The sequence below is a fragment of the Gigantopelta aegis genome, chromosome 3, assembly GCF_016097555.1.
Source record: "Gigantopelta aegis isolate Gae_Host chromosome 3, Gae_host_genome, whole genome shotgun sequence".
Classification (NCBI taxonomy): Eukaryota; Metazoa; Mollusca; class Gastropoda; order Neomphalida; family Peltospiridae; genus Gigantopelta; species Gigantopelta aegis.
In genome coordinates this window covers 72,645,489-72,657,456 of record NC_054701.1, presented here as the reverse complement: position 1 = coordinate 72,657,456, position 11,968 = coordinate 72,645,489, and the positions used below count along the sequence as shown (strand labels likewise).

Here is an 11,968-nt window from a genome sequence, read left to right as displayed (position 1 = left end):
GGGTTCACTGTCCAAATGTCTGTCTACCTCTCTTACAGTTAGAGTAGGCCTACTCGGGCTACTACTAGTGAAATAAACACAAAACAATTAGAACACCCCTACGTCAGTCTGTTTTCTATGGACGTCCGAATGAGTCTCCTGTCCTTATTGTCCTTATGATACGAAAGAGTGTCTTTTTATCTGTTACCAATAAAGCTGTTGTATTTTGTTGGGTGCCCAGCCATGTTGGTATCAGGGGTAATGAAAAGGCAGATTCTGCTGCCAAGTCTGCTTTGGATTTGCCTCATGCCAGGGTTGGTGTACCGTATACTGATTTTAAACATAACATCAACAAATTTATCTTTTCGACTTGGCAACATGATTGGGACGGTGCGGTTGCAAACAAGCTTCATGCCACCAGGCCGGTCTTGGGAGAGTGGTAGTCCTCCTATAGACAGTGCAGGAAGGATGAGGTAGTCTTGTGTCGTGCCCGCATCGGTCATACTTACTTGACCCATTCATTTATCTTGAAGAAAGATCCTCCACCTCATTGTGAGCACTGTCAGTGTCTTCTGACGGTGCGACACATTTTGGTGGAGTGTCCTCATCTTAAAGAACCTCGAAAAGATATATTTGGTCAGAGAATGTGATGGAATCATTTCGATTCTATCCAGAATTTCTTTTACAATTTTTACGCGATACCGACTTTTACTCTAAATTTTAATTTTATATCATTTTGCTAAAGAACGAACTATAGAAACGTCTGGCTTCATTTTACTAGATAAATAAAAATGAGACAGTGGTTTTGAAACGTAACCCTTGACAAACACCCCCTTCCTCTCCATATTGTTTTGTTACACATCCCGTGGTAACCCCTGTCCATCTCCCATCCACCCTCTGTGCAAATGTTTGTCGGTCTGTCAATTTCTCTCTCTGTCGCTCGCTCGCTCCCCCCCCCCCCCCCCCCTCCCCCCGTGTGTGTGTGTTTGTGAGACAAGGTCTTTCTCTCTCTGGCGGTCTCTCCACCAAATGTCGAAATAGTGCATAACCGTTAAAAATTGCATTTCATTTCAACTTATTTTTTGGCTTATATCCAATTAAGGTTCAATCACGCTGTCCTGGGCACATACCTCAGCTCGAGGATGCGAACCCTGTACCTACCAGCCTTATGTCCGATGGCCTAACCGAGGCTGGTGGTAAAAATACCAGGGGCCGTATGCATTAGGGGTTGTTGAGAGTGGGTAAGTTCACGATCATTTCAGTCATTCTTCTGGCGTCATCTCCAATCAAAACGTCTTTATGGCACGAGTAGCACAAATATACTGTAAAGATTAGGTCTGTTCAATGCACGTACATTGTATTTAAATTTAAATCTACATCCTCACCAATTTTTCGAACAACACATTTTAAAAGTACTATAAGCTATTGAAGCATGGATATACAGTAAAGGTAGTTGAGAGTAAATAAAAGAACCCAATGATTTTGTTTGACTATGATGAAATTTGAGACATAAATAACTAGTAGAGCGTACAGGAAGAAGTTGAAAATCACCATGGTTTGGTTTGGTTTAACGACACCACTAGAGCACATTCATTTATTAATAATCGACTATTGGTTATCATTCATTTGGTAACTCTGACATGGTCTTAGAGAGAAAACCTGCTACATTTTTTTCCATTAGTAGCAAAGGATCTTTTTATATACCCCACCCCACAGATGGGATAGCACATACCACAAACTTTGATATGAGTCATGGTGCACTGGATGGAACTAGAAATAGCCCAATTACCCCACTGATGGGGATCGATCCTAAATCGACTGTGCATCATGCTTGCATTACCACTGGGCTATGTCCCACCCTTGAAAACCACTGTGGATTCTGTCAGAAAACGTGATGTAAATTGGTCTCTGTACCCTTTATGGGGTGGAATGTAGCCCTGTCATAAAGTACTCACCTGTTGGGTAGTCCATCTAGGATTGATCCCTGTCAGTGGGATCATTGGGCTATTTCTTATTCCAGTTAGTGCTCCACAACTGATATAACAAAAGCTGTGGCATGTACTGTCCCATCTTTGTGATACTGCATATAAAATATCCCTTGCTGCTAATTGGAAACAGCCCATTGTGTGGTGGCAGCAGGTTTCCTCTCATTATATGTGTGGTCCTTAATCATATGTCCATTGTCAAATAACCAAAATTAAAATATATTGAGTGGTGTTAAATAAAACATTACATTTCCGTACCCTTTATTTACACCTAGTTGCAGCATATTACGATTTTGATTTTATTGAATTAATTATACAAAGCTTACATGCATGTGCGGAATCGATTAACATATTAGTGGGGTAGAGGAGACCCAGAAGTCCTCTGGTTTTCAAGATAGTCCAACTGCGAATTCAACACAGGTTGTGATATATCAAAATGTTTGCCTAGGGTTCATGATTCAGGAGAGCAATGTTGACATTGTGGTAAATTAGTACAAGCTGAGAAATGTATGGTCAGAGTACAGATCCACCTAATGAAGGAAGGAAGGAAATGTTTTATTTAACGACTCACTCAACATACATGTATTTTATTTACGGTTATATGGCGTCAGACATATGGCTAAGGACCACACAGACATTGAGACTGGAAACCTGCTGTCGCCACTTCATGGCCTACTCTTTTCGATTAGCAGCAAGGAAAGAAATGTTTTATTTAACAACACACTCAACACATTTTATTTACGGTTACATGGCATCAGACATATGGTTAAGGACCACACAGACACTGAGAGAGGAAACCTGCTGTCGCCACTTCATGGGCTGCTCTTTTTGATTAGCAGCAAGGGATCTTTTATATGCACCATCCCACAGAGAGGATAATACATACCACAGCCTTTGTTATACCAGTTGTGGAGCACTGGCTTTGACAAGAAATAGCTCAATGGGTCCACTGACGGGGATTGATCCAAGACAAACCACACATCAAGCTGACACTTTACCACTGGGCTACATCCTGCCCCCACCTAATGAATTCAATCGTTTGACCCAAGCGATAAATCTACAGTCCTACTGATATCCATCCCATCCCTGATTACTACTAATATAGAACGTCCAAAATATATATACAGTGTATAAAAGGTTAACAAAGAGTACCGGTGAGATACATGATATGCCCATTAGGAGTTTGGTGGAAAACCATATGTATATTAATTAATATGTTATGGGTATGATTCTAATTATGTGAAATTTTTGCAATGGGATGGATGAACAGTTTGTTTTGGACCAACCACCATCCCAAGTTGTTCGTACATGTGAGGTTTGATGGTCCTGTATGCATCTGTATGCAAGATATGGTCTGGGCAAGGATTTACTGTTATGTGAAGTACACTGTAAAAAGTAGGTCACAGTGACCTAGTAATAGTATGCATCACACTGCCATCCCAAGTTGTTCGTACATGTGAGGTTTGATGGTCCTGTATGCAAGATATGGTCTGGGCAAGGATTTACTGTTATGTGAAGTACACTGTGAAAAGTAGGTCACAGTGACCTAGTAATAGTTAGGTTTGATGGTCCTGTATGCATCTGCATGCAAGATATGGTCTGGACAAAAAAAAAGGTAACAGACAGATGTACGGATAGATGGACAATGTCATACCATAATACGACCATCACCCATCATAGACAGGGGTATAAAATGTGGTTGCTATGCTAGTGATTATTTATAAACTGTCCACTAGACACCATTCTCAGCAGCATAGTGATTAAACCATCAGCCATAGTTACTGGGTTTGCATCCCAATAGTGTCCCCCTCCCTCCTCCCAGTGTGCAGGTGCAGGTGCAGGTGCAGGTGCAAGGGTTGAGGTTTTGGAAGGTTGAATCCTCCTTCCCTCCCGCTCAATATTATTTCTTTTTAGATATATTTTCCAGTGTACCACGACTTGAGTTCAAGGGGAGACGTAATGCTACTACATAACACTTCCCTTTCATTAACTACTAACAAATAACCTGTTTCTTGGACTAAGTGCCCATATATTATTAGTCAAGTGTGCCCCCAGGAAAGCATGCTTAACTGGAGAAAATCATAAAAAAGAAGCCAGTGTGCGATTTGGAGGACAGTCCGGGAGCCTGAGGCTCACAAAAATCATATAGGACTCTCCAGCTTAGCTAGCATATAAGCCCACATGGCTCGTAAAAATTATTGGTATAAATTACATTGATTCTTCGAAATGACACAGTCAACATATATCTCAAAATCCTGGGAAACCACAGTCTCGAATAGCAATCTTTTCCATGGTTTCATGCAAAACATTTAGTATATTTTCAGTTCTACTGGAGACGCATGGCAGGACTCGCTGTGTTGGTGGTGGACTCCAAAGATTTGCACACAGGGAGTCCTTATGACACTTAAATTTCTTAAACCAAAATCGCACACTGGGAGCTGTAATGATGAAATAAGCTGTAACGATGAAATAAATTTCACTGGAATGTGGGATTCAACAAGCTTACGTCAGATCTAATAATGGTTCTTCTTCGCTGTATGAGTTATTGTTTGTTTTAAATAACGATACCACTAGAACAAACTGATTTATTAATCATATTCTATTGAGTGTCAAAAGTTTTATAATTCTAACATGCTGTGTACATTTTCCCCATTAGCAGCAAGGAATCTTTCATATGCACTTTCCCACAGACAGGATAGCACATACCACAACTTTTGATGGACCAATCATGGGGCTCTGGTTGGAATGGGATAAAATCCCAATGGATCTGCCAATGAGATTCGATCCTACAAACCTATGAACCAAGCACTTCAGGGAGTGCACTTCCCATGGAGCTGTAGAAATTTAACCCCATCCCTTAATTCAGTTATATATGAACATTTCAAAGGTTGTGGTATGTGCTTTCCTGTCTGTGAGAAAGTTCATATAAAAGATCCCTTGCTACTAATGGAAAAATGTAGCAGGTTCCCTCTGATGTTACCAAATGTTTGACATCCAATAGCCGATGCTTAATTAATCAATGTGTTCTAGTGGTGTCGTTAAACAAAACAAACAAAATATATAAACATTTTGTAACAAGTGGGATATGACAGCGGTCGTGTTGAATAAAGCATATTTCTGGACATACAAATGTACTAAATATATATATTTTCACACAATATTTTGCTGAAACATTTAGTAGATATAATATCTGTGTGACTCTCTCTCTCTCTATCTTTAAACTACAGTAAACAACACATTCTCGAGTTTACAGCTAAAACCATTTATTTAATATTGCTTGTAACATGTTCTAACACAACTCTTGGAATTCTTTTGATTTAGTTTTTCTTTCAAACATAAATTGCACTACTCAAATAGACCATTTGTTGTTCTGCAAGAGCTATTATATGTACATGACTTTATTTCCGTAAGAGAAATGAACAGCATTCAAACCAGTCACAAAGATAAACAATATAAAAAAGAAATAAAAAGAAATAAAAGAAATTAATAATGTTTTTAAAAATTATGATGGAATACTAGTAGATAAATATATGCAATGTATCTCATCATGATTTTTTTAAAAGTTAAAATCATTGGTGCATTACATGTTTCTGTTTGCAGACCAAATACATTTGTACTGAATAATTCTAAAGAAAAATTAACTATGTAAAAAAAAAAAAAAAAAAAACCCAGTCAAAATTGCTTTCAAAGATGTTTTGTGGCAAGTAATGCATTTCATTCTACGAGTCATAGATAACAGCAAATACTGCCTTCCATCCATTTGACAAAATAATATTTCTGACACTGTTCTAAATATATAAATAATATGATCACAATTATTAATACTAATTTTTGATCTATGTAAAAGTCCAATTACCAAATGTGCTAATGCAGACATATAACCAGATTATAATAATATTTTTTTGAAAGTTTTATAATTATAACTCAACTGTGAATTTTTTAAAAATATATTTCTAGAGTAGTCATGCATATATATCTAGATAATTGAATTTCTGGAATAGATAAATATCTGTATTTTTGGATTAGAGAAATAACACTTCAGTCCTTTAATTTATCTAGATAATTGAATTTCTGGAATAGATAAATTTCTGTATTTCTGGATCAAACAAATAACACCTCAGTCCTTGTCGTTTGATGTGAGCATCTGGCTCAGGTTTGCTCATTGAAAACCATTTCCACATGGCCTAAAAACTGCTCGCCTCATCACACATCAACATTGCTATTTTATTTTACTCACAATTGATGTGAATTTGACACTAAGAGCAATTACTCTCCGACATAATTGTAGAAGAGCAATTTATTGCTCATCATCAATTTTCAAAACCAAAAGCACTGACATTTTCAACATATATGTATACATGCAATGTATATATGCATTAAAAAGAATAGTAAAATGCTATTGGAGTAGCACAAGCAAAATTAATTGTCTAGAACCAATCACAGAATTGCTATAAACACTGGAATGAAATAACCGAATGGTATTGCAATGGATGGAATCACATGGCATTAAATGATGAAAGAAAAATGAGATCCAACTAAAGCACGTACATCTGACCAGCAGAACACATTGGGCCACGGGGCATGAATACATTGTCAGCATCAGTATGCATAGAGTTTCGTCTGGATGATGTCTTTATCAGGACACTCCCTCGTCTTGTTGAAGTAATAGAAACAGCCATCCCGTCGAATGAGCTTCTTCACGAATCCATTGTGTGGCCAGCGGTCAATCTGTTAAAAAAAAGAAAAGAAAAAAAGAAAAGAATATAGAATAAGAATGAATAATTTAATTTTCATACGGCCCGTCTACATAAATGTTTTAACCCCAGTTAAATGTTTATGCAGTGAAAAATGTGGGGCTAATTTGCAGAGTTCGACAAATTCACTAGCCCTTGGTGTCAGATAGCGATTTTTTGGTCTGGGCTAGTGGAAATTATCAACTGTGTTACTATAATACATAAGGTATTAGTCAAAGATTTTCTGAGGACTGGTAATTTTCTCAAACATTTGTCGCATGCTGTAAATTGCAGAGCACCTAAAATTTAACATGGGTTATTTTGACTGCACTGTCAATAGATAAGTTATCCATCTACACAGGAATGTAAAAGCGGTGTTAACTCTATTAAAAGCAGAGTCCGACCCTGGTACTGGTTTTCGCAGACTGCAGTTTTGAGCCGTGTGCAACTTTTTCATGATCATCCCTCACCACGGAAACCCTGTCAGTGACTCCAGTAATCCTGTGAATAACTCTCTGGTAACCCTGTGAGTAACTCTCTGGTAATCCTGTGAGTAACTCTCCAGTAACCCTTGAGTACTCTCCATTAACCCTGTATTTCTCTGGTAACCCTGCGAGTAACTCTCGAGTAATCCTGTGAGTAACTCTCCGGTAACCCTGAGAGTAACTCTCAAGTAATCCTCTGAGTAATTATGACAACCCTGTGAGTAACTCTGGTAACCCTGTGAGTAATTCACCGGTATGAACTCACCTGGTCTGTCTTCTGTACTGATCTGTATTCTATTTCGTCTCTGTAGCCAGCCAGTTGAAACCGGTATGCCTCCTCCACCTGTTCACTCCAGGTGGTCGGTCGAGTCATGGACTTGGGCTTCCCAATCTGGCGCGATGATACTGCAAGCTGACTCATGATGACTGTTTTTCTGACAGAACAATAAACAAATGTCCTTAGTCTACAGGGTGTTCATTACTTTTTAAAGAAGGAGGCAGGGTTTCTGCCAGAGAGTACAGAGTGTAAAATTATGTACCCTAAAATCTTGGAAATTAATGGATATATTGTTAGAATTTTTTTTTTTTTTAAATACCGGAAGATGAAAGTAAGAGAACTGCTTTTCAAAACTGATCACAACACATGAAATGTAGTGTCCAGCTTCAAAGTATTTCCAACCCATAACCACCTAGTATGGGCATTTATGGTCCATTTTGTTTTTATTAAATACCCTCAAATTGTTTTCTGTCAAACACCCTGAGAAAAGTAGGTGGGCATAGAAAGGTGTTAAATTGCAAGTCTACATGTATGTGAAAAATAGTGTTGATAGAGGCAGCAGTATAGCCACCATATTTTGTCACATGCCACCTACGAATGAACATACTGGACATGGGGGAATAGCTGCCTACTGTAGCACAGTTAATGGAAGTCCCAATGAAAAATTACTAGTCATTTCATTATTGGCTGTAACCGACCACTTTTCAGTTATAAATTAACTGATTATTGTAACACCAGTACAGAGGTCTACATTGCAACCGTTTTGGTTGCATAAGCGACAAGATTTTTCACTTGGCAACTACAATATTTGGCTACTAGATGGAAAAGTTAACGTAGAGTCCATCAGTACCCTTTTTTAAAAGTTCTTCAAAGGTCTGAAGTTGTCTAAAATACATGATCATTATAAAAATATTGATATTAATTATGTTCAGTCTTCACCATGAGTAAAATCAAGGCAAGATGAAGATCACTGTCCTGAAATAGTGCTACAGGTGAGTGTGGAATTGAGTGATCACTCAATGTTTCTGGTAAAGACCGATGTTGACAGCAAATCATACCAATGAGTTTTGCTTGGAACAAACAAATTTTTGCTCAAAACTATTTTGTGTTCAAAAGATAAATCAGTTACCGTAACCCTAAATTCATGGTTTATTTTGAAGAACTAACCTCGACAAACTACAGTTGAGGTGTATAATAATCATGTAGCAGGACTTGAACTTAATGGTGGCACTGATGGCAACTGCTATTGTTGCAATAAGAATTGCCATGTATGTCAGGGCCTTTACCGATGGCAGTTTTTAGTTGCTGGATAAAAAATTACTGACGTTTTTAACTTTGTGTGTATTTATTGCAAAAGTTACTGGCTGAAAAATGCTGTCACAGCTGCTCACATATGGCAATTTTGAGCCTGTCTGCAGCAAAAATATTTTTTAAAATGTCAGTAGCTAATAAAAGGGCTTATAGTCCATCGTATCCTCCTGCAAAAATATTTTTTTGTGTGAATATTTTCAGTTTGGTTTGCTTTATTTTATGCCACGAGAGCACATTGTTTTTTTTTATCTCATCATCAGCTATTGGACGTGAAACATATGGTCATTCTGACACTGTTTTTTGGAGGAAACCCGCTGTCGCCACATAGGCTACTCTTTTATGACACAGAAAGAGATCTTTTATTTGTGCTTCCCACAGGCAGGATAGCACAAACCATGGCCTTTGTTGAACCAGTTATGGATCACTGGTTGGTGCAAGTGGTTTACACCTACTCACTGAGCCTTTGCGGAGCACTCATTCAGGGTTTGGAGTCGGTATCTGGATTAAAAATGCCATGCCTCGACTGGGATCCGAACCCAGTACCTACCAGCCTGCAGACCTATGGCCTAAACACAACGCCACCGAGACCAGTAGGAAAAAGTAAAAAAAAAAGCAAAAGTGTTTTGGAAAGTGTGTGCAATTTAGAAAACAAGTGGCTTAGAAATAAATATCTTGTAGTATATTCCATAGTACTTATGAAAAAATGTGTTCTCTGTGAAATGGACTATAAGTTCAAGCAGTTACATTAATGATCCAGACTGAGACTAACTTGCTAATGTTATTCAGTAATTCAGTACAATGATCAGAGCTTGAACTTAAGAATTTGTCTCCCACGTCATAATTCTAACCCTAATCTTGAACCTAACCCTAATCCTGATATATATTGTATATAACTAGGGGAAATTCAGAACTCTTGCCTCGTCGGATATGGCTTGAATGATACTAATACCGTGGTAGTCATATACGGTAAGTTTAAGTTGGTTCCGAAATTGTGATATACATCGAAAACAGGTATATATTCATTATAAATCGGTGTACGAACGTATGTAGGTTTTTCTATAATCTATTAAATGAAAAATCGGACATTGTAGTTATCAAATACCAAACATGTTTACCTTGAGATATATATTTTGTTAGGTTTTAGTTATTGTTTTGGGAAAATTAATAAAATATAACAAACAATAATATACCTTCTTGGCAGTTTGTTTTCCTTGTTGCTGGATACAATAATTTTAAGACATGTGATTGGTTAACATTTCAAGGGAAATAACTCTATAACCACCAAGTGTGTTCAAAATGTACCGTATTATATTAGTTATAAGTATTATATTTGAAAAAGACAAACAATTTAAAACTCACGCACGGTTCCAGGGAGATGGTGCTAAGGTGCACACACCCCTCAATCGAAGTGCCCGAAACATGCTTAGAAAAATTAATACAATCAAACACATTTAGGCGTCGGAAGCGGGGGAACTCTGAGGCTGGGGGGACCAGAGTATGTCCCCCCCCCCCCCCCCGAGTTCTCTCCACTGGCTCCAATCAAGAGACGGTCTATAGCCCGTCCCAACCTCTTAAAAACACATTGTAAATAATTTCTGTTTGGTTTGACGTAAGAAGAAAAGACGTTTCTAATAAATCATTTCAATGGACGTACCATTTGTAAAGTTCAAAATTAGCCTAGGCCTAAGTATTTTATTTTCACTGTTGGTACATATTGCAGCACTGATGTTAAAATATGGATACAGCAGTTTAAATTGTGGTTTCAGAGCATTTAAATGTAGGCCTAAAAATATGGACAAACACGTCTCGTAAATGGCGGTCATCTGTGTCCCAGTTATTATTATCACTTTACAACACACACACACCCACCCCCCAAAAAACCCACCACCACCACAAAAACCACCACCACCAACAACAACCAATCAGAGAACTGATCCACCGTGGTGGTTCAATCCTACGAATCCATCACCTCAGGTACGCCCTCTACCGGCTGAGCTAGCCTAGATCTCGTCCATTTTAAAAATTCAGTTACGAGTACAGACGTGATCGTAGAATATGGGCGGGATTTATCTCAGTCGGTTGAGCGCTCACCTGAGGTGATTGTGCCGCAGGATCGAACCACTTCTGTGGATCCATTCAACTGATTGTGGGTTTTTTTTCGTTCCAACCAATTTATGCACCACGACTGGTTACAGGCCGCTGTATGTGCTTTCCTGTCTGTGGGAAATGCATATAAAAGATCCGATGCTGCTACCAGCAAAATGTAGCGGGTTTCCTCTGATGACAAGTCAGAATTACTAAATGTTTGACATCTAATACCCGATGATTATTAAATCAATATGCTCTAATGGTGTTAAACAAAACAAACTTTAACTTGATCGTGCAATAAAAAGGAAAGAAAAGGCAAATGTAATGACACCTCAGCACATTTAAATTTGTACAGCTAGTCGGTGTTCAACATGTTTCGGCAAGTTCAGCCAGCTGTTTTTCATTAAATGTTTTCTATTTTGACTGTTTCCAACTTTCCTTAGTGGTCATTCGATGGGTATGTAATCCAGTCTTTCAAGCTTTAGCGACAAGCAGCAAGCTGGGCTGAGTTTAGCCATACCGAGCAGAAAAACGATTTGCTAGACTGGTTTATGCGTTTCACGTTAACGTTAAACCCGACAGGGGACCAATCAAATTGTTGGCGAACGTTAGCGTCGCTAAATACGGGGATGAACTTAATTATCCGTAGTCTAAAGAATTTATTTATTATTATTATTATTATTATTTTTTAAGTTTTACAATACCATTTGTGCATATTGTTTTACTATTGGATGTCAAACATTTGGTATTTCTGACGTATAGTCTTAGAGAGAAAACCCGCTACATTTTTCCATTTAATAGCAAGAGATCTTTCATATGTATTTTCCAACATACCACGGCCTTTGATATACCAGTTGAGGTGTACTGGCTATGAGAGAGGAAGTGCACTGTCACTACATATATAGGCTACTTCATAAAAAAAAAAAGACAGAACAGTACATATCTCGGCCCCTGATGTACCAATTGTGGGACACTGATTGAGATGAGAAAACCCCGACGGGGTCCGCCGAGAGAGGTCGATCATACGACCTATCGCTCATCACGTACACTAGAAAAGTTAAAGTTTGTTTTGTTTAACGACAACACTAGAGCACATTGAGTTATTAATCA

The 11,968-nt window shown here is 38.2% G+C and overlaps 1 protein-coding gene across 1 annotated transcript; it reads right to left on the bottom strand.

Annotated features, from left to right (window-relative positions):
- Positions 1 to 5,210: 5,210 nt before the first annotated feature.
- LOC121392361 (meiosis expressed gene 1 protein homolog) lies at positions 5,211 to 10,037 on the bottom strand. Its single transcript, XM_041523602.1, has 3 exons — positions 9,961 to 10,037; positions 7,448 to 7,616; positions 5,211 to 6,692 (listed from the first exon to the last, which is right to left on the bottom strand). The coding sequence occupies exons 2-3, from the start codon at positions 7,601 to 7,603 to the stop codon at positions 6,564 to 6,566; spliced, it is 285 nt and encodes a 94-aa protein (XP_041379536.1). The 5' UTR covers positions 7,604 to 7,616; positions 9,961 to 10,037; the 3' UTR covers positions 5,211 to 6,563.
- Positions 10,038 to 11,968: the final 1,931 nt, after the last annotated feature.

Excerpts from the sequence above, each read along its gene's own strand:
- LOC121392361 (XM_041523602.1), bottom strand. The coding sequence starts at position 7,603 with ATGAGTCAGCTTGCAGTATCATCGCGCCAGATTGGGAAGCCCAAGTCC. Across the intron at positions 6,693-7,447 it reads CAGTACAGAAGACAGACCAG|ATTGACCGCTGGCCACACAA; the intron begins GTGAGTTCATAC and ends TTTTTTTAACAG.